Source organism: Mytilus trossulus, chromosome 3, assembly GCF_036588685.1.
Source record: "Mytilus trossulus isolate FHL-02 chromosome 3, PNRI_Mtr1.1.1.hap1, whole genome shotgun sequence".
NCBI lineage: Eukaryota > Metazoa > Mollusca > Bivalvia > Mytilida > Mytilidae > Mytilus > Mytilus trossulus.
Genome location: NC_086375.1, coordinates 28,695,067 through 28,717,835, shown reverse-complemented (window position 1 = coordinate 28,717,835; position 22,769 = coordinate 28,695,067). Strand labels below are relative to the sequence as shown.

Genomic DNA, 22,769 nt, shown 5'->3' with positions numbered 1-22,769 from the left:
TTAAACACAATTCCTTATGTTGTTTTATGTTTAGTACAATTGATGAATTGGGATGAAGGCGATTATGTGATTTTAATAAAGAATAATTGCTTCTAGTTTAAAAATGTATTTTTTAACACCATTTTGTCCAATTAATATTATAACTTTAACAATATAATTGAAATATTGTTTAATATGTCTTTCATTAGCGAAAAATATACCTTTTGGTCTACATTTTCCGAGGAAATTACAAACAAATCCCTCCTGACATTTTGGTTTGCATGGTGTCTTTGCTGAAAAAATATCAATTGTGTTTGAAAATATTCAACAATATAGCAATTTTAGCTACAGGTTAATTATTTCTGATACTTTTTATACATTTATATAATATTTGCTATTTTTATTATATCATGTCGCTCTATTTTCACTGATCGAACGATGCTTAAGGATATGATTGAAAAAAAACAACGCGGTTCACATGCTATATCAAATAAACAATAATGATAAGACATTGTAAAATGTTGTATATGGTTAAGACACTTACTTTTACATGTTCCTAGCTTTGTCCTGTAAGAACCTTTCTTGCATCTACATTTTCCTTTACGGCACCTTTCATTGATTCTACACTTTCGTTTACATCCTACAAAAACATTAATCACAGAAAATATGAAATAACCGTTTATCTTCCTTGAAAGTTGATTTGTATCTGAATATCAGCCTTTTCATGATAATTCATGTACTAGATATATATAAGAAAAATTGGTTTCGATAACAGGTAGTTACTTATAATATGTCATTTGGTCGCAGGTGGAGAGTTGTCTCATAGCAATTTTACTACATTTTCCTATTTGTATAGTAGTTGGGCTCGTTATTGCCTATACAATGTATGACATGAATTTGAAAGAAATAGATTCGTTGCAATTTGACAGTGACCATTTTAAATGACAAATGACATACACTAAAGGACAAACAGACATGTTTTTATGTTACATGTATACCAAAATTCGTGTAAACGTAATTTATTAACGGACATCTGTGTCTGCTTGTCTTTGACAAACTTGCAATTGTTTAAACACAATTCCTTATTTTGTTTTATGTTTAGTATAATTGATGAATTGGGATGAAGGCGATCATGTGTTTTTAATAAAGAATAATTGCTTCTAGTTTAAAATGTATTTTTTAACACCATTTTGTCCAATTAATATTATAACTTTAACAATATAATTGAAATATTGTTTAATATGTCTTTCATTAGCGAAAAATATACCTTTTGGTCTACATTTTCCGAGGAAATTACAAACAAATCCCTCCTGACATTTTGGTTTGCATGGTGTCTTTGCTGAAAAAAATATCAATTGTGTTTGAAAATATTCAACAATATAGCAATTTTAGCTACAGGTTAATTATTTCTGATACTTTTTATACATTTATATAATATTTGCTATTTTTATTATATCATGTCGCTCTATTTTCACTGATCGAACGATGCTTAAGGATATGATTGAAAAAAAACAACGCAGTTCACATGCTATATCAAATAAACAATAATGATAAGACATTGTAAAATGTTGTATATGGTTAAGACACTTACTTTTACATGTTCCTAGCTTTGTCCTGTAAGAACCTTTCTTGCATCTACATTTTCCTTTACGGCACCTTTCATTGATTCTACACTTTCGTTTACATCCTACAAAAACATTAATCACAGAAAATATGAAATAACCGTTTATCTTCCTTGAAAGTTGATTTGTATCTGAATATCAGCCTTTTCATGATAATTCATGTACTAGATATATATAAGAATAATTGGTTTCGATAACAGGTAGTTACTTATAATATGTCATTTGGTCGCAGGTGGAGAGTTGTCTCATAGCAATTTTACTACATCTTCCTATTTGTATAGTAGTTGGGCTTGTTATTGCCTATATGACATGAATTTGAAAGAAATATATTTTTTGCAATTTGACAGTGACCATTTTAAATGACAAATGACATACACTAACACTAGAAGCCCGATTTCAGTCTGAAACGGCCATTTTGGTCTGATCACATCTTGATTGACTGGATTTACCGCTAGAGGAATTCGTCAAGATATTTTAGATCTTTTAGTCGCCGTTCAGATCGATAGCCTCATCAGGTAAATCAGTTCGTTAAGGCGTATCAAGACGGAAAAGACTGAATCGTCTAGCGGGTTGTTTGGACCCGTTAAGACCATGTCAGACCAAAACAGACCATGGATACAAAGTTACGTCAAGATGTTGTCAGACCGTGTCCAGTCGTGTTCAGATTTTAATCATTTGGACACAAAACGAGTGAAACTTTCCCATTGTTTATCAAGGGTTGCTCCCCTTTTAAAAATAAAATAAAAGTTAGAAAGAAGACGGTTTATGTTAACTAAAAGTCTACAACGTCCCTTTAATCATGTTAATTAAACAAAAAAATATTCAATTTGAATTCTTACTACATCCTATTTAACATGTTTTGTATACATTTTAAAAAATAGCTCAAAGTCAACCTGCTGAACAAACCGCCGCGAAATGACTAAAAAAAATTCAACAGATTGCCGAAATAACATTTATTCATTGATTGTAAGCACCTGAACCTTTATATTAAAGGTTTACAAGTGATTACAATACATGTTTTTGCAATTACAGACTGTCGTGGGTGGTGAAAAATTTGTCATGTTGACGCAATAGATCATTTTTACACCCGTATTAAATAATTACGGATGTCGGCCGTGAACACACAGGCACTTGTCTCAGAAATTTTTTTTCCTATATACCTTATTATAATAAGGTATACACAGGCACTTGTCTCAGAAAAAAAATTTCCTATATTATAATAAGGTATATAGGATTTTTTTTTCTGAGACAAGTGCCTGTGCGTGAACACTTGAAAACGCGTGATCTTAATAATTATGTTTAATTAAATTTAAGATGTAACATTTTTTAATATTGTAAATGAATGCATTCATTTAACTTTTAATGTTGGCTATATAAATTGCATTTGAGTGAGGCAGGGAAAAATATATATATATAACTAGAATCTATGTCTTTTCTCGTTTTCCGTTTACTGTCATGCCATTGTCCGTTCATTTTTGCCAGACTCATGCGTTTGAATTTCCATCTTTATTTTTCACTTAGTCTATAATTCGAGAGCCTTTTATAAAAAAAATATTACACACCAGAAGACTTTGTTAAAAGATAAAGTTTGAATATTATAGCAGAAAAAGGCCAGTGTACCTGAAGTACATTTGAAGACCAGGTTATATATATTACATGAATACAGCATAATAAAGCTGGTTTAATTTGAATTACTATCCATTAGGGACATTTTCCGACGATAATTAATCAAATCTGACAAGTTTGATTAAAAACGGAAAATACGCCCGTAAACGATTTAACGTTACCGTACCCTCTTTACTTGTCGCATGTCGGCATCTTCGAATGGCAAATTTATTTTACACAAATTCGTTGACATGCCATGATGGTAGATGGACACTACAGCACAATATAAGCTGAGCTGGAAATTACAATTGGTGAGTAGAAATGAATAATATTTTAAAACATGCCTATCAGACATGAGAATAATCATTGATCCGGCCAAGAGTTTGAAGGAAAGATGTTTACATTTGTTACATTTGTGCATACAGGTATGAATTGACTTTCTAATACACCACATTCTTGTACAGTAATTTGTTCAAAGGCAAAGTAAGAATTTGGGCTTGTAAAAAAAATTATTCCTGTGATTGGACCCCCCCCCCCCCTTTTTGGAAGATCAATGCATGATTTGAAAAAGGTACATATAAACTATGGTTCAAATCCTCCCTTTTAAAAAGGGCTGGATACACACCTGTTTATTGCCTAAACCATTGTGTGTATTCACAATGGTTTGGTTGTGGGGGGAGGGGGGCCTATTACCAGACCTAACCCCCCGATGGAGTAACCCTAGTCTAAATGATTATGACGTCTGGCAAGGCTATTTTTTTTTTTCTGGGACGCCTTCCTAGGACGTTGTAGGAAGGCGTCCCAGAAAAAAAATTAAATAGCCTTGCCAAACGTTATAATTATTTGGACTAGAGTAACCCTACATATTCATATTTATTGTATGTTTAATAATGTATTGATAACTGTCACGTCCTAAAATTTCCATGAAATATCTGTCACTGGATTTTTTATAACTCATAACCAACCAATCTTCACATGTATGTTACAATGATGATGCACCTATTTATATAGCCACTGGTGGGTGATGTACAATAATTATAATTTATCACATATTTGTTATGAATACCTTCAAGGCTTGGGTTTGCATATGCAATAACCTCTAAATTGCCGGGGGCAAAAAAAAGAGTATATTGATATTGTGCCCTGATTCCAAATGATGTGACAGCATTGCGTCCTTAACGACAATTTTTTACACTTTTTTTTATAAGAAATTTAAGATAATTTTCCAGGCATGTTTCATTAAATTGCAGGCGCGGATCCAGAGGGGGGTTCCAGGGATTGGAACCCTTTCTCTTTTTGAGGATCGATGCATTTGAATTGGGACATGTAATTGGAACCCCCCTTTGTCCTGGTTTTCAAAATGACTGGACTCGCCCCTGAATTGTTATCAATGATTTGTTTTGCTCTAAATTTTGTAGAACTTAAATATAACATGTTATAATCTATGCATACCATTGCTTTGTCATGTATGTAGTAGTATTCTACAAATTCTATTTTGAAATAAAAAAAGTATTATTAAAAGAATTTGTTGAATTATTATTACTACAAATATCACAAATCAAATACATGTAGTCACTGTAAATTCAGAAATTATTGCTTGCAAATTATTGCGAATTTTTCATTTTAGACTTAAATGCGATTTTAATTTTTACGATTTTGTGAAAAATCCTGTTTAATTCATATAAAATATCACAAAATGTGCGTTTAAATTATTGCGTTTACAACTCAGTCGCATTTTTCGCAATAATAAAAACCTCACATTTATTTCTGAATTGACAGTAGTATATAAAATAGTATTAATGCTATTGACTTATTTAATTTTATACATGTTATAGAAGTCGCATGTAATACAAGTTATAAATACTTAATTCTTAATGTAAATTTTTTTGGTAGATAAGATATCACATTGGTTTGAGCATGGTTCCCAGCAAGATTATGAAGGGGCATATATATCATATATACATAGGAAATATATAGTGTCACTAAATTACTCTCATACGGTACCTCACCTCTGTAGCTGTAAATTGCAGAACGGTGGATTCATTCATAATTTTGAGTTACTTATTGCAATTGGAAATAACGTTGATAAAGCTAACAGCATTATGCCATGATATTGATGGGATGTTCTGATTGGACAAAAAGGAAATTGTGAATTGAACAAATAGCAAACTTGAAATTCATAGGAAAAAAAGTAGGAAATTGGAATAATGAAAATTCATAGTTTCAGTGATTATCTTACAATCATCATGATCATTGTCAATACTACAAGTGCATCATCATGATCATATATATCTGAATTCACCTTGGATAATTATACATTTAAAATAAGAATTTGGATATTATAAGAATTTCTGTGCTGGCGTTGCTACTGTTGGCTTCATGTACCACCAGCTGGGAGTGTTAAACCTTTTTGACCTTTCGTGAGGGTCTGTCACGGTCCGTCACTATTGGTTAGTGTCATATATGCATGATTATGGAAGTTTCACCAACCTAGACAAGCTTTACAGCCCTGGCATGGTTGTTGGTTGGACTTAGAGTCAAATGACAGTTTGCTGTATACATTTGTAGTTCAAATAGTCTGAATGAATCTACATGTATGTTGACAATCTTCTAAATTACTGTTCATTCTGAAACTGGCATTTTATACTAGTACATGTAGTAGTCGAACATGTTAAACAATTCATGTACTTCAAAGTATCAATTTATTTTGTCTCGCCTTACATGAAAGTCATGATAGTTGGTTGTATATATGCAAGAAATATGTATTACAGTCTTTGGGTGATGATGTAAGCTATTTTTAATAGAACTTTACATTTATAAAAGCTAAAAGAGCTGGTTCAGTGAATGAGTGTAAAATATACTGTTACATTTTATTACATGTAATTGGATACATTTTATTGTATATGAGTACCTTGCAAGGTCTACTTGTCTATCAGGTTAGGTTGACCTGACCTTAATTTTATTTCATGGATAATTTAAGTGATTTAGGTTATTTCAGTTTAATACAATGTTAACATGGTTAGGTTTGTTTCTCAGATACTTCGTAATGAAATTAGAGACTGGAAATGGGGAATGTGCCAATAAGACAACAACCCGACTACAGAGCAGACAACAGCAGAAGGTCATCAATGTTTGAATTGTTTCTCAGAAGCTGTAAGCTACATTGAACATGTTGGAAACAAACATAATTTTTTTTTGCCTAAGGAGATATGGTATCAGGGGTGAATCCAGCCATTTAAAAAAGGGGGGGGGGAGGTTCCCAACCCAAGACAAAAGGGGGGTTCCAACTTTATGTCCCCATTCCATGATCGTCCAAAAAAGGGGGATTCCAACCCCCTGAACCCTCCCCTGGATCCACCACTGGGTATGAATTTTGATGAGACGACTTTCATAACTTAAACTATAAACCATGTAGACCAAGTGATTTTCTTTTTAGTCACTATATAATAGGTCACTGCACACCCTTCAGCAAAGACCAAAAACTTAAACTTCATGATGAGCACCCTATAAATGGCTCTGCTTGGAAAGAGCTAGGCTTCTAACAGAGTTAATGTAAAAAATTCAGACGAGAACCCAACAGTGATGACAACTTGATTTATACTAGTATACATGAGCTACAAACAAACAAATATGTGATAAACAGCAATCAACAAAAACACTACAGACAAAAAATTAAGGGGAGACTCTTTAAATATAAAAAAGAAGATTTGGTATGATTGCCAATGAGACAACTCTCCACAAAAGACCAAAATGACACAAACATTAAAATTATAGGTCACCGTACAGCTTTCAACAATGAGCAAAGCCCATACCGCCTAGTCAGCTATAAAAGGCCCCGATAAGAAAAAGTAAAACGATTCAAACAAGAAAACTGACGGCCTTATTTATGAAAATAAATGAACAAAAACAAATATGTAACCAAGGATTTGTATAGTGTCTCACTATACAAATCCTTGATGTAACACATAAACAAACGACAACCACTGAATAACAGGCTCCTGAATTAGGTTTGTTTACTTTAATGTAAAGTAAATAAAATTAACTAATGTCTTGTACAAGTATTACCCTGACGTTCCGTGAAAATTGTTTTCAAAAATCTAATTTGTCCATAATTCTTTTATGTAATAAACTTATTTAAATAAATTCAGACCTTCCCTTGTCTGATCAACAGCATGGCTAAAGGTATTACTCCCAGATGTATTGGCAGGTGACACCTCCAGGTATTCAAGCGATTTCCTGTCGGACTTGCAAGTTCATGCATCATTTCACTTCTGTCAGTGTACACGACCGAAAACTTGAATCTTTCCATTTTAAACTTTAAGGTGCATAGGTAATCATTTGATAATATACATCTCTGTCCTGCGTGTCCGATAGTGATACACTAGTCATTACTGTTTATAAATAACATTTCTGGTGTAAAGAATATTATTCATAAAAATTTAAATAATCCCAAAAAAGCACAGGCATTTGTTGAGACAAGTGCCTGTGCAAAAAAGAGGTTTGATAAAATAAAAATTTGCTTACACATTTTTTCCAATGGTAATTATAAATTTGGGTAAATGTAAGTACTCGTTGTCAAAAGTGAAGGCCAGTTTGAAACATACAAGAAAAATTGATTTAACAAAAATATATATATACGCACTTAACGACCATTCTTTTATACGCCTTGATAGAAAGTAACGAAACTATAGATAGTTGCAATTCAAAATTATATACATTTTTACATTGAACATAAGAAAGAAATAAAATTGAGAATGGAAATGGGGAATGTATCGAAGAGGAAGCGGAAGGTCACCAACAGGTCTTCAATGCAATGTAACGAGAAATTCCCGCTCCTGGAGGTGTCCTTTAGCTGGCCCCTAAACAAATATATACAAGTTCAGTGATGATGAACACCATACTAATTTCCAAATTGTACACAAGAAATTAAAATTTAATAATACAAGACTAACAAAGACCAGAGGCTTCTGACTTGGGACAGGCGCAAAAAATGCGGCGGGGTTAAACATGTTTATGAGATCTCAACCCTCCCCCTATACCTCTAGCCAATGAAGTAAAGTAAACGCATAACAATACGTACATTTAAAATTCATTCAATTCAAGAAAAGTCCGAGTCTGATGTCAGAAGATGTAACCAAAGAAAATAAGCAAAATGACAATTTAACATAAATAAACATGCAATTTGCCCCCTCCCTTTTTGGGAAAAAAATTGGTTGCTTATATAGGGAATCACTGAACCGTGACTGGAGCGGTCCCTCTCTTAGGTCAGTCAGTGGGCCATCACTTACGAAAATTCCTGGATCCGCCACTGAGCATGTTATCATGGGATGTCGACGGCCTATTGTATACCAAAAGAAGAAGAAGAGAACCAATTTGAATTAAAAACCAATTGTTCAGAGAACAATTGAAGGTCTTTCCATCAAAACAATGTATTTTGATATGATAAGTTGTGAAACTAAGTTTAAAATGTCATTTCAATCGTCAAATGATAGCTTCTAGTAAGCTGATTCCAAAAATATATTGTTTCCATACATTTTTTTTAAATAAGGGAGATAATTTGTTACTTCCGGTTTGAAAAATGTTACTTCCGATTATATTTGAATATTTACTTGACACTGATTCCAAAAATATCTGGTTCTATATACTTTTATATTAATAAAGTACAAAAAATAGCTACTTCCGGTTTACAAAAAGTCACTTCCGGTTGTTTTTTTCAAGGCTAAATGGTTTGATACCTTTTTCTAAAAGTTGTATATCTTTATCATGTATACATATAGAATAAAAGCAAAGGTCAAAACCTAGAACGTCAAATTAAGCTATGACCTTGAGATCAATTTCAAGGTCATAAACCAAGGACCTCAAATCAAAAGACCATAGGCCTTAATTATATTTAGTTAATGAGTTATATCACCAAACGCGTATTTTTAAATACAAGAGGGGAGAAAACTCCCTTTTACATTCAACGTACGCTTGCAATCAAAACTTACATCTTACGACATGTCGCAACTAACAATTAAGTAAAATTAATTTGTTGATATCTTATACAGTCTTTGGATATAAGTGAAAATAAGCCAAATTCAAATATTAGAATATGACCTTGACCTTTGACCTTGACCTAATTTTCATTTTTGGGGACCAAGGACCTCAAATCAAAAGATCCTAGGTCTCTATCACTTATGGTTTATAAGATAGAAATTCATATCACTTATATCAGATGCATAAGGGGAAATAACTCTCATATGGAGCGGTCATATTGCTTCGGTCAAAATAGGACAAATCATGCGAAGGATATAACGAGCAATTTTGTAAAATAAATTTGTCATAATCTTTAACGGTTGCGAAGGAGATGCGATAACAAGGAAAACAGTGTTTGGGGAGATAACTCCTACAAAGAAAAGTATTCGTTTACGCAGGGTAAATTTCAAAAGCGCATAAACTGTTCGATATCATATACAAAATATCTAAGCGACATATTGCGAAACAAATGTTTATCGCAAGAACAAAATTAGGCGGAAGAAAAAAAAAATAATCAGAAGAAAAACAATAGGTCTTTCCACAGAAAAGTGGAAAGACCTAATTAAAAACAAGTCGATATTTAACCTGCCTTGGTTCGTCGAAGTAATGGACAAAGTAAAATCACAGATTTCTATTTAAATAAAATTGTTCTCGAACAAAGGAAGGAATTCGTCATCACAATTGTTGGATATAATGTATTATTATGTGAACATCGTTCTAAAGTACTGTATGCCAAATTTTCTGTTCCAACATGCACGTTATATATATGCTACTGGACGTCCCAAGAGAATTTTCTGTTCCGACATGCATGTTACCAAGAGATGTGAATATTTTCTTGGAAAAGTATTCAGTAACAAAGTTTCAAATTAATATCGGGATTTATTTTCTTTCTTGGTAAATTCAGTAACAGCAAAAAGAATAACTTGACTGCTTGTCCGCTAAATTGGGCTGTTCTTGCCAGATAAAAGACTTCTAGTTATATAACTCGAAAAACTTTTAATTTGTTTTTTTTTTAATTTATTTTCATCACTAGATAGCTGAAATTTATTGGGAAACTTGCATTTCGGGCATATTCTTTGCTTCTTAGCTCGAATTAAAGAGTTTTATAAACTTTTTCAAATGATGAATACGCAACCAACAAATGGAAGTTTTTTACGACCTTGACTGGCTATACAGCCCTTGCACGGTCGGCTCTGGCTTGCGCCTTTTTGGGCATTAAATAATTTAATATTTTTACCATGTGGTAATTTAAATAATTTAGAATGATAAGAAAGTTTAATAAAAACAAAAATTTAAAAAGCAAAAATTTGGATAAATAAATGAATAAAAAAAAGTAAAAAATTTAAGATTAAGTAAGTAATAAAAGAATAAAAGAATATAATACGCAACCAAATCTCCAAGTATTATTTATGTTTCTGGTAAAGGCGTTTGATTGGGTATAAGTTTGAGGTAGGCGTGTTTTCGGAAACATTCCTCCAGTCAGACCTATTTGACATACATGTGTGCGCTGATGCGTGTACACTGGCTATTGTAACGGCACGTGTGACTGTCTCATATCGAAATCTGTCGAGCGTGACCAATGTTTATTGTAGAATTTTTTGTCATGTGGTCAAATTATTTGACATACAAGTTTTAAATTTGCATTTTGAAAGATTATTTTCGAAAGTGGTCCCTATATACTATTCTAAAGTGTTAAAGAAAAAAAACAAGACTTTAAAGGAAAGATACATCAACGGAGAATATAACCTGAGAAAACTATACTAGTCTACTAGCATAATAGTCAAAGATATAAAACATGTATTATATGGCTCTGATATTAAATTTAACGTGTTCTGGAAAATTTTGACAAAATATAATTGCACGAATTTTTAATTGATCGCTGACCTTTAATTCTAGAAGTGACTTGTGACTGTTATAAACATGCAGAGACAATTCTATGCATTATGGTTTAAGTTTACAATGAACACACTATAGTTATACATTTTCCTTTTAAATATCAAATAGACAATCACCTTTCGGATAGACTTGCTTTTTCTTTCTTTTCGTAAAAATTATCATTCGTCCATTTAGAGACATAAATTACAAGTTATATATGTCTCTGGTTTATTATATTTGATTACTTCAAAAATGCTTCAAAATACTATGAGCCTGTATTGGGGTCCCAACCGATCACACAAAAAAAGGGGCGAGTTCCAACTATATGTCCCCGTTCAAATGCATTGATCGTCTTATAAGTTTATGACTCAACGGTTTCCTCCAACAATATGGTTTGATAAATTTCTTTCGAAGTTCATTATACTTTTCACATACTAAAATAAAATGATATTCATCTTCAATTACTTGTTTATCACACATTTTACAAAATCTCAGATATGTCTCAATATTATAAAATCGACAAGTTTCTATATTCAAACAGTGAGCAGATATATGCGGTATTTACAAATGAATGGTTTTATAAATATAATTTACAGCATGATCTTAATAAAATTGTTGGGGTCAAATACATATATGCAACATACATTTAGGCGAGTCTTCAAAAAATAGTACATTTCACTATTAAAGCTACCGTTTAATCTATCTTTGAATTCAAATTAAAACAAATTCACTTTTTTTACACCCTGATGTAACCGTATTTTTAAAGTGTTGTCATCCGTATCAATAAATTGTTTAATAAAATTGAAGTGCATGAGTATTATTAACGTCTAGGATAAGTGTGAGATTTCTCTGTTGATGGGAATAAACAAAATTTAGCTGAATTTGTATTATTTAAATTAATGAAAAGGCAAGCTAGTGTGTGTTTGAAATGATATTGTTGAAATGGATTTATAGCATGAAAAATGTGTGTAACTGATTTTACGTTGACTTGGACTGCGAATTTGAAAATAATATATTTGTGAAATCACATTCTACAAGATGACATATTTTGTAAGTACGTTTAATATACTCTATAACCTTTCATTCTAATTATAGTATCTTTGAAATGCATTTTATAGCTGACTATGCGGTATGGGCTTTGCTCATTGTTGACGGCCGTACGGTGACATATAGTTGTTAATGTCTGTGTAATTTTGGTTTCTTTTGGACAGTTGTCTCATTCGCAATCATACCACATCTTCTCTTTGATATTTATATAGCTATTACTTGCAACTGCCACATGGACATGTTCCAGACTCGTGTCGCTGAAAGAGGTCTCCTTTCAAGTTTGAAAATAGGTGGAAAAAAGCCACACCCACTTATAAGATATATACATGCTCTCAGTCTGACTGTTGCATTTTGAACAAACGAGTGGAAGTCCAGCGCCATGTAGAACAAACTAGTTTCAACATTCATTTATCATTATCATGATCTTGACCTGCATGGGTATATGCATTTAACTTGCAACTGTACGGTTAAACAAACCGGTTATTGATGGCTGCACAAAAATCTTTAACCTCAGACAAAACATGAAATTAACTGTTCAGGAAAAACGAAGTCCATCTAGTAGTAAAATACGGAAAAATGAAAATAAATATATGCAAAATTTTCCCCTGGATACTGTGTTTTGGACATAAAGAAGCCAATGTCCCAATTTCCCGAAATTCCATTATGTTTGACAACGATTTTGATGTAAAACAAAACTTTAACCACAGACTGAACCTAAATGCTGAATTAGTCGGCGTGAATGCTGACGACGGAACCTTTATTTTTTACCAATTAATTAAATGAAATTGCGCCATATTTACCTGTAAATATTTTTTTACCTATAGCAAAAGAAAAGCAAATGATATGTTGTCAGAGCTACCTTAAAAAAATAATAAATCCAGAGCTCTTCAAAATTGAAGAAGAAAATTAAGAAAAGAAAGATTTAAAATATGTGCGTCAGTAAATGTATATAGAGAGAAGAAAACTTCAACGGCTCAACTTAAATTCCAGCAGAATTTCACTGAATAGTGGATGCTATTGGTGTTGTTACAAACAAAGATGATGACTTTGTATTGTGTAACGATCCAGAAAGCGGGATCATTTTATTAGGATGCGAAGCTAATTTAAAATTTAAAATTTCTGTGTACAATTTCAGAGGAAGTTTTTGCTGGTATCTATAAAATTTGTCCAAAATATTCCAAACAACTTTATACTATACATGCATGGCTTCAAGATAGGACATTATATATGTGTCTATTCTCAACTACAAATACCAGCCTTTAGTTCAATGATGTACAGAGACATTTTAAGGTGTAACTGTGTATATATATACAAGTGAACGTTTTAATTCAGCATACTTTTTGTTATTAAAATGACTTTAACTCCGCCAGTCGGTAAACTGCCGATCCCAAGCCCGGATAAAGAAGGAGGGAAGTCAATCATTTAGTTATTTTATATAAATAAAAAAAAATTGGCGCAATTAGATGATTATTTTATTGGCGCAAATGATACCTATAGTTTTGAAAATTAAGTGGCGCCAAAGAAGTATTGGCGCAATTAAGTTGTGGCGCAAATGAGTTACTTTTTGGCACAAATAGATATCGCCCGAAATAAAAGCTTAAACCCTTTCAAACTATTCTATTAATCTCTCCATGCCATATGGCATAGGTTATGATAAGCCCTCGGGGAAAAACAGTCAAATGAATGGATAATTATTACAAGTACGTGTATTCCCGACAAACAATGACAATTACCAAATTCGTTCATTTGTAAATGAATGCATTTTGTAAAAACATTAAATCTGTATTTATATAACTGTACAAATCACCCATGCAGAAACATATATACACATGGGAAAAAGTATTGCAACACCTTATTTTTTTAAAAACATGAAAAATTAGTCTCTTATTTTGGATGGAATATGATAAAATATTTGTAAAATAATATTGAAACGTAGTTAATGATAACATTGGCTTTAAATCGAACAAAAAATGTATGAAAAAAAAAGGTTTTATCGAACTAAAATTTTTATAACAAAATGAAGTGTTTTTTGTACAAAAAAATGCATTTTACAAGTTTTACTGTAGTCGAACTTTACAATGTCAGACATTTCAAAATTAATCTTTAGAAGATTGTTCACATCATGGTTGGTCGTTATACGCCAAAGAATTAGTACTTTGAGCGCAGCTTCCATTCAATACGACGAAAGCAAGCGATCCATGGTAAAAAAGACATTTAAAGGGCACATATTTATCTTTCGTCTGACAGCACGTATACACCGCAGTTATCGTAAATTATATAAACATATAAAACAAAATAAAAAAATAACATTATTTTTTTAAGACAAAACAGAGAAAAAAACTGATAAGTGCGGGTATTCCATGCGCCTTGCCTCATTTATGTTTCGATATTTTAGAAATTAATTATTCTTTTATCTATTATAACACGTGAAAACTACACCGGTGAGTTCCATATATGTCTTCAACTTACAGCTGGTCCGGAAAATGCATGAAATATTTGCCACTGGACTTTTAACAACCAACAATCAATCACACTACAACTTAAAGTATATATAGTAGTGAAATACAAAATGAATATTATAATGATACAATTAGCAAAATAAATAGAATACAAATACACACTACTTTATTTAACTGACATAATTTAAAGGAATACTCTGTAAACTATATAAGTAGAGAAGCGAAAAGTTTCTTTTGAATACTTAACAAACTTCCGAACAGCTCATGTTTTTTTGCTCAATTTAAAATCTTGAAAACATAAGCATGTATATATTAAAAACTGACGATCAGACATCACTAATACGTGTATACAAAAATTCATTAATTCTTTATTAACGTTTAGCCCTACGGCACCTTTCTATTAAGAATGATGATGAGAGTAATTGTAATATATAATAGGCATGTACTTTCTTACGTTACGGATCATTGATTTTGTTACCTGTTGACCCGGTTGATTACTAGCACGTGCCATCGAACTCGACCATTTTAACTAAAATAGATTTTGTTTAAGTTAACGCCATATGTATACTAAGTACAGTATACCTATCATATGGATTAGAAAATGAATATTATACGGTGATACTTTAACACTGTCCCGACAGAGACTGAATGAATGCAGTATGATGATCAGATTTCGGGATCCGAGAAGTCTTTCCGGATGTCAGGAATATTTTTTCCCAACTTAAATAGAGTAATTAATACACATGCAAACAAAAAGCAACAGCTTCAACGGTTAACTAGGACATATTTCAACAGAAAACGAATTAAAGCAAATGTCATACATAAAACCAAAATATGCATGTGTTAATTTGCCTCCGGTGCATTTCTGTGGATCCTTAACTTTTTTAGGTTACGTTTAGGATTTTCCGTTAAAAATCTTCAAATACGAAAAACATGTTCACCGGTGTTCACAACATTTTAAGGTTTATGGCATACATTCTGGTGTGTATACAATTAACATACGTCCTTGCATTTAATTACCAATATACATTTATATAAACTAACATTTATTAAAAAATAAACAACATATATAGACGAATAATTTATTAGTTCCTCGACAAAACAAGAAAAGAAATAAAGAATCAACAGAAGATTTATTTTTTCTTTGTAATTAATCAAAATATACTTCAAACAAATCTTAATATAAAAAAAACCCATATATACAAATAAATCTAACATGCATTATCGAGTAGAAGGGGCGCAACTCGTGTTATCAAACCGGTATACTAAACGGATCTTAACAGGGTCTGAACAAGTTGAACGTAATTTTGTATCCATGGTCTGTTTTGGTCTGACACGGTCTTAACGGGTCTAAACAACCCGCTAGACGATTCAGTCTTTTCCGTCTTGATACGCCTTAACGAACTGATTTACCTGATGAGGCTATCGATCTGAACGGCGACTAAACGATCTGAAATATCTTGACGAATTTCTCTAGCGGTAAATCCAGTCAATCAAGATGTGATCAGACCAAAATGACCGTTTCAGACTGAAATCGTGCTACTAGTGTAAAGGACAAACAGACATGTTTTTCTGTTACATGTATACCAAAATTCGTGTAAACGTGATTTATTAACGTACATCTGTGTCTGCTTGTCTTTGACAAACTTGCAATTGTTTAAACACTATTTCTTATTTTGTTTTATGTTTAGTATAATTGATGAATTTGGATGAAGGCGATTATGTGTTTTTAATAAAGAATAATTGCTTCTAGTTTAAAATGTATTTTTTAACCCCATTTTGTCCAATTAATATTATAACTTTAACAATATAATTGAAATATTGTTTAATATGTCTTTCATGATCGGAAAATATACCTTTTGGTCTACATTTTCCGAGGAAATTACAAACAAATCCCTTCTGACATTTTGGTTTGCATGGTGTCTTTGCTGAAAAATATCATTATACATTTATATACTATGTGCTTTTTTCATATCATGTCGCTCTATTTTCACTGATTGAACAATGCTAAAGTAAACAAGTGAAACTGCGAGCTTCTGCTCACTGATTATACCTCCGCCGCAAGTGGATAATATTAATAGTGTAAAAATATGCAAGTGTTCGGTAAACAATAAGTTGTCGAGTGATGAATCTGAAAACGCATCACACGGTATAGCTGACTTATATAAATCCTGAAACCAAATTTCAGAAATCCTTGTACTGTAGTTCCTGAGAAAAAATGTGACGAAAGTTTCATGGGACGGACTGACTGACAGACGGACGGACGGACAGACGGACTGACAGACAGAGGTAAAACAGTATACTCCCCTTTTTTTTTTAAAGCGGGGGTATAATATTGATTGAATAAAATAACGCAGTTCACATGTTATATCAAATAAACAATAATGATAATACATTGTAAAATTTTGTATATGGTAAAGACACTTACTTCTACATGCTCCGAGTTTTGTCCTGTAAGAACCTTTCTTGCATCTACATTTTCCTCTGACACATCTTTCATTGATCCTACACTTTCGTTTACATCCTACAAAAAACAATAATCACAGAACATACAAAATAACCTTTAAATAAAAGGTTGAGGAAAATCCTATAGCTTTTATGTATTTGATTTATGATTACGTATACAAATCTGTAATCAAGTCCAGTGTATATAGAAAAGATATATTTCAGCTAGTTACTTGGATGTCATTTGGTCCCTTGATATATGTGGTTGGTGGCGAAAATGCTTTTTTTATAAAAAAAATATATAATTGCCAATGGTTTGGAAAATATATTTCTCGAACAAAATTCTGTCAAATTTATACATTGTTGTATGACACACTACTACACTTTAATAGATACAGTTAGTGAACTTAGTCAATATACCTTTTGGTTTGCATTTTCCACGGAAACTACATACAAATCCTCTCTTACATTTTCCTTCGCATGGGGTCTTTGCTAAAAAAGTATTCATTGTGATTTTAAATATTTAAAACCACAGCCAAACCAATATGGAGAAAAATACTTTTATATAATACTTGGAAATTATTTTTTGACGTTTCCAATTAATAATTGGATTACATAGATATACAAAGATGACGTATGAATGCCAATGAGACTACTCACCATACAAACAACAATTTCTGAAAATAACCATTGCATATCAACGTAAAGTCTTCAACACCTTTAGCACACTGACCAGCACGATATAAAGGGCCTCAAAATCTGATAAGGGATACAACCGAACAACATGTTTTTAAGTGTAACACTATTCAAAGACGAAACACAACGGTCTCATATATATGTATATAAAAATAAAAATCGAGAAACACTCATAAACTTGTCGTTGTCATTTCCTTTGTAATTATATTATTCAAAATGAAAAATATTGCATGTGTTGCTCAAAATGTTTTCCAACAACTAAATTAACATAACTTTTGTCCTTTATTTGATGTGAGAGACTTACTTTTACATGTTCCTAGCTTTGTCCTGTAGGAACCTGTCTTGCATCTGCATTTTCCTTTACGACACCTTTCATTGATCCTACACTTTCGTTTACATGCTGTCAACAAAAAATTCATAGAGAATTTGAAATAACGGTTTATCTTCCTTCAAACAGTTCATTTGTATCTAAATATCAGCCTGTAGATGAGATGTAATACTTAAGATTCATTTTTTCTTAAGAAACAAGGTACTGGCACGATTTATATAAAACAGTTTTCAAATTTTCGCTTATAAATTTAGAAATTATACTAAAACTAAGGTTTTAACTCCCTTAGGCATAGTTAGCCTTATGTGGATTTGGCATGTATGTTTGTTCCTTTTGGTTTACAGCTCTGCAACGTTTTCGATACTTATGTATCCTTGACTTTCAAATATATGAGTTAAAGCTTTCCAGATTCAAGTTAATCCAGAAAAATTCTCCGGACATTATTATAACGTGTAGTTTTCACATTTTTGCCTTTTCGTAGATTTTGGATTTCGCCAATTTCGCCAATTTCTGTAAACAAAGCCTTACGAAAAGTGTATACAGACATAATAATTTGATAACAGTTAGTTTCTTCTTTTTCATTTAGACTCTAGATGTATGTGGTTTATGGAGCAAATGCCCTATAATAAAGAATAAGTTTGAAAAATCTTTCAGTGACATAAGTAAAACGTACCTTTTGGTCTGCATTTTCCACGGAAACTACAAACAAATCCACTCTTACATTTTGGTTTGCATGTTGTCTTTGCTGAAAAAATATTTATTAAGATTTTAAATATTTAAAAAAACCAGCAAAACCAAAGCAGAGAAAAATACTTTTTTTTAATTTTTACATTGTTTTATGTAATACTATAATATATAAATATACATAGATAAGGAAGACGACGTATGAATGCCATTTAGATTACTCCCCATACAAACCAAATGTTTTAAAAGTAAACCATAAAACGTAGGTCAAAGTACGGTCTTCAACACCACAAACACCTAAATTTATGTACTTTGGATTCATTTATTTTCGTAGATACTAATTTCGTGGATAAGTAAAAACTTGCATGTTCGTGAATTAGTAAAAACTTGCATGTTCGTGGATTAGTAAAAACTTGCATGTTCGTGGATATTTAATTTAGTTGTTTTGCATAAGTCTACAAACAAAACTATAGCAAATTTGTCATTCGTAAAATGTTTAATTCCGTGTTTCTTTGGTACGCACAACTCCTCGAAAATTGGTATCCAACAAATAATAATGAATCCACAGTAACCCTCGTCATTTATTGGAGGTGATCAACTTACTTTTACACGTTCCTAGCTTTGTCCTGAAGGAACCTTTCTTGCATCTGCATTTTCCTCTAACACACCTTTCATTGATCCTACACTTTCGTTTACATCCTGCCAACAAAACAATAAAGAACATAAAATTTAATCGTTAATCTGTAAAGGTAAAGCGTTTTATCTGAATATATGTCCGTGGATGAAATGCCGTTATAAGTTTTGTGAGCCATTTCGAAAAATTCAGGTGTCCGAGAAAAAAATATTCATGGATAACAACACCCGGAATATTCATAGAAAATAAAACAAAATGTTTAATAGAAACAGAAGTACATGACACGTCAAAATGGAGAAGTCAAAATATTGAAAGGCAACGGTAATTTTTATAAATTCAAGTCAACTGGATCAGAACTACATAGTATCGTCTATCTTAACAAATTTTTCGCACTGTTAACGTAATCCTTTTTGGTTCATTTTTGTCTGCAGGGATAAGGAAAGTTTGTATTGTCATTTTATGGTCCTACATTTTTTTTTTATATGTGTTTATATATATATATATATATATATATAGTATAGTTGATAAACATGGTTAAAGGCAAACATTTCCTTAAATAATGAACCATTGAAACTATTAAACATTTATTATTTAAAACATAATTCTATTTATTTTAATGACAACAACATAATTTCAACCTATCCATTATTATTTCAGTGACCATAGTAAATATACCTTTTGGTTTGCATTTCCCACGGAAACTACAAACAAATCCACTCTTACATTTTGGTTTGCATGGTGTCTTTGCTAAAAAGTATAAATTAAGATTTAATTATTTAAAAACACAACAAAACCAAAGCAGAGAAAAATATTTTTTTTTATTTTTACATTGTTTTATGTAATACTATGATATATAAATATACATAGATAAGGAAGACGACGTATGAATGCCATTTATATTACTCCCCATACAAACCAAATGTTTTAAAAGTAAACCATAAAACGTACGTCAAAGTACGGTCTTCAACACCACAAACACCTAAATTTATGTACTTTGGATTCATCTATTTTCGTAGATACTTATTTCGTGGATAAGTAAAAACTTGCATGTTCGTGAATTAGTAAAAACTTGCATGTTCGTGGATTAGTAAAAACTTGCATGTTCGTGGATATTTAATTTAGTTGTTTTGCATAAGTCTACAAACAAAACTATAGCAAATTTGTCATTCGTAAAATGTTTAATTCCGTGTTTCTTTAGTACGCACAACTCCTAGAAAATTGGTATCCAACAAATAATAATGAATCCACAGTAATCCTTGTCATTTATTTGAGGTGATCAACTTACTTTTACATGTTTCTAGCTTTGTCCTGAAAGAACCTTTCTTGCATCTGCATTTTCCTCTAACACACCTTTCATTGATCCTACACTTTCGTTTACATCCTGCCAACAAAACAATAAAGAATATAAAATTTAATCGTTAATCTGTAAAGGTAAAGCGTTTTATCTGAATATATGTCCGTGGATGAAATGCCGTTATAAGTATTGTGAGCCATTTCGAAAAATTCAGGTGTCCGAGAAAAAAATATTCATGGATAACAACACCCGGAATATTCATAGAAAATAAAACAAAATGTTTAATAGAAACAGAAGTACATGACACGTCAAAATGGAGAAGTCAAAATATTGAAAGGCAACGGTAATTTTTATAAATTCAAGGCAAACATTTCCTTTAAATAATGAACTATTGAAATTATTAAACATTTATTTTTTAAAACATAATTCTATTTATCTTAATGACAACAATATAATTTAAACCTATCCATCATTATTTCAGTGACCATAGTAAATATACCTTTTGGTTTGCATTTCCCACGGAAACTACAAACAAATCCACTCTTACATTTTGGTTTGCATGGTGTCTTTGCTAAAACGTATAAATTAAGATTTAATTATTTAAAACCACAACAAAACCAAAGCAGAGAAAAATCCTTTTTTTTATTTTTACCTTGTTTTATTTAATACTATAATATATAAATATACATAGATAAGGAAGACGACGTATGAATGCCATTTAGATTACTCCCCATACAAACCAAATGTTTTAAAAGTAAACCATAAAACGTACGTCAAAGTACGGTCTTCAACACCACAAACACCTACAGTTATGTACTTTGGATTCATCTATTTTCGTAGATACTTATTTCGTGGATAAGTAAAAACTTGCATGTTCGTGAATTAGTAAAAACTTGCATGTTCGTGGATTAGTAAAAACTTGCATGTTCGTGGATATTTAATTTAGTTGTTTTGCATAAGTCTACAAACAAAACTATAGCAAATTTGTCATTCATAAAATGTTTAATTCTGTGTTTCTTTGGTACGCACAACTCCTCGAAAATTGGTATCCAACAGATAATAATGAATCCACAGTAACCCTCGTCATTAATTTGAGGTGATCAACTTACTTTTACATGTTCCTAGCTTTGTCCTGAAGGAACCTTTCTTGCATCTGCATTTTCCTCTAACACACCTTTCATTGATCCTACACTTTCGTTTACATCCTGCCAACAAAACAATAAAGAACATAAACTTTAATCGTTAATCTGTAAAAGTAAAGCGTTTTATCGGAATATATGTCTGTGGATGAAATGCCGTTATAAGTATTGTGAGCCATTTCGAAAAATTCAGGTGTCCGAGAAAAAAATATTCATGGATAACAACACCCGGAATATTCATAGAAAATAAAACAAAATGTTTAATAGAAACAGAAGTACATGACACGTCAAAATGGAGAAGTCAAAATATTAAAAGGCAACAGTAATTTTTATAAATTCAAGTCAACTGGATCAGAACTACATAGTATCGTCTATCTTAACAAATATTTCGCACTGTTAACGTAATCCTTTTGGTTCGTTTTTGTCTGCAGGGATAAGGAAAGTTTGTATTGTCATTAAACGGTCCTATATTTTGTTTTATATTTGTATATATATATATATATATGTTTGTGGCACAACATCCTGTCCACAAGTTAACAAAATTATTTTTTTCTTTCTGTGACGTATTAAATTTATATTAAGGTCCATTTTGTTACATCTTGTAATCAATTGTTTTTGGCAATCGCCAATGGCAGTCAGCAGGGTTAAAGAACATCAGTTGTTCGACCTGTTAGTCAAATGCGTTTTGTTTAAATATACTTTTTCACTCTTTTGGTCTTTTGGAAAATGTTGTTTGTGCTGTTTTTAGACCCTTCTACAACGAAATTTGTTTGACATGCACACGTATAAAAATTGCGGTTTTTATCCAACGCAGTCATAGGTTTGAACGTAGTTTTCAATTTAGACTCGTTTATATATATATATATATATATATATATACAGGGTTTCCCCTGGGTCAATATTTTTTTTCGCCATCCCTTTCGCCGAAACAATTTATTTTTCGCCAC

At 31.6% G+C, this 22,769-nt stretch overlaps 2 protein-coding genes across 12 annotated transcripts in view; one reads left to right on the top strand and one right to left on the bottom strand.

Moving 5' to 3' along the window:
- Positions 1–22,769, top strand: part of LOC134711167 (uncharacterized) — a 431,307-nt gene that overhangs the window by 118,102 nt on the left and 290,436 nt on the right. The gene's annotated exons all lie outside the window — the stretch shown is intronic.
- The window catches only part of LOC134711166 (uncharacterized), a 76,188-nt gene that overhangs the window by 10,916 nt on the left and 42,503 nt on the right, over positions 1–22,769 (bottom strand). For all 3 annotated transcript variants that reach the window (XM_063571614.1, XM_063571616.1, XM_063571615.1), the window contains exons 41-50: positions 21,793–21,888; positions 18,745–18,816; positions 18,048–18,143; positions 17,468–17,539; positions 17,031–17,126; positions 16,459–16,530; positions 1,571–1,666; positions 1,247–1,318; positions 524–619; positions 201–272 (exon numbers count right to left, since the gene is read on the bottom strand). In XM_063571614.1, coding sequence (XP_063427684.1) covers positions 201–272; positions 524–619; positions 1,247–1,318; positions 1,571–1,666; positions 16,459–16,530; positions 17,031–17,126; positions 17,468–17,539; positions 18,048–18,143; positions 18,745–18,816; positions 21,793–21,888 — 840 coding nt within the window. The remainder of the gene's footprint in view (positions 1–200; positions 273–523; positions 620–1,246; positions 1,319–1,570; positions 1,667–16,458; positions 16,531–17,030; positions 17,127–17,467; positions 17,540–18,047; positions 18,144–18,744; positions 18,817–21,792; positions 21,889–22,769) is intronic.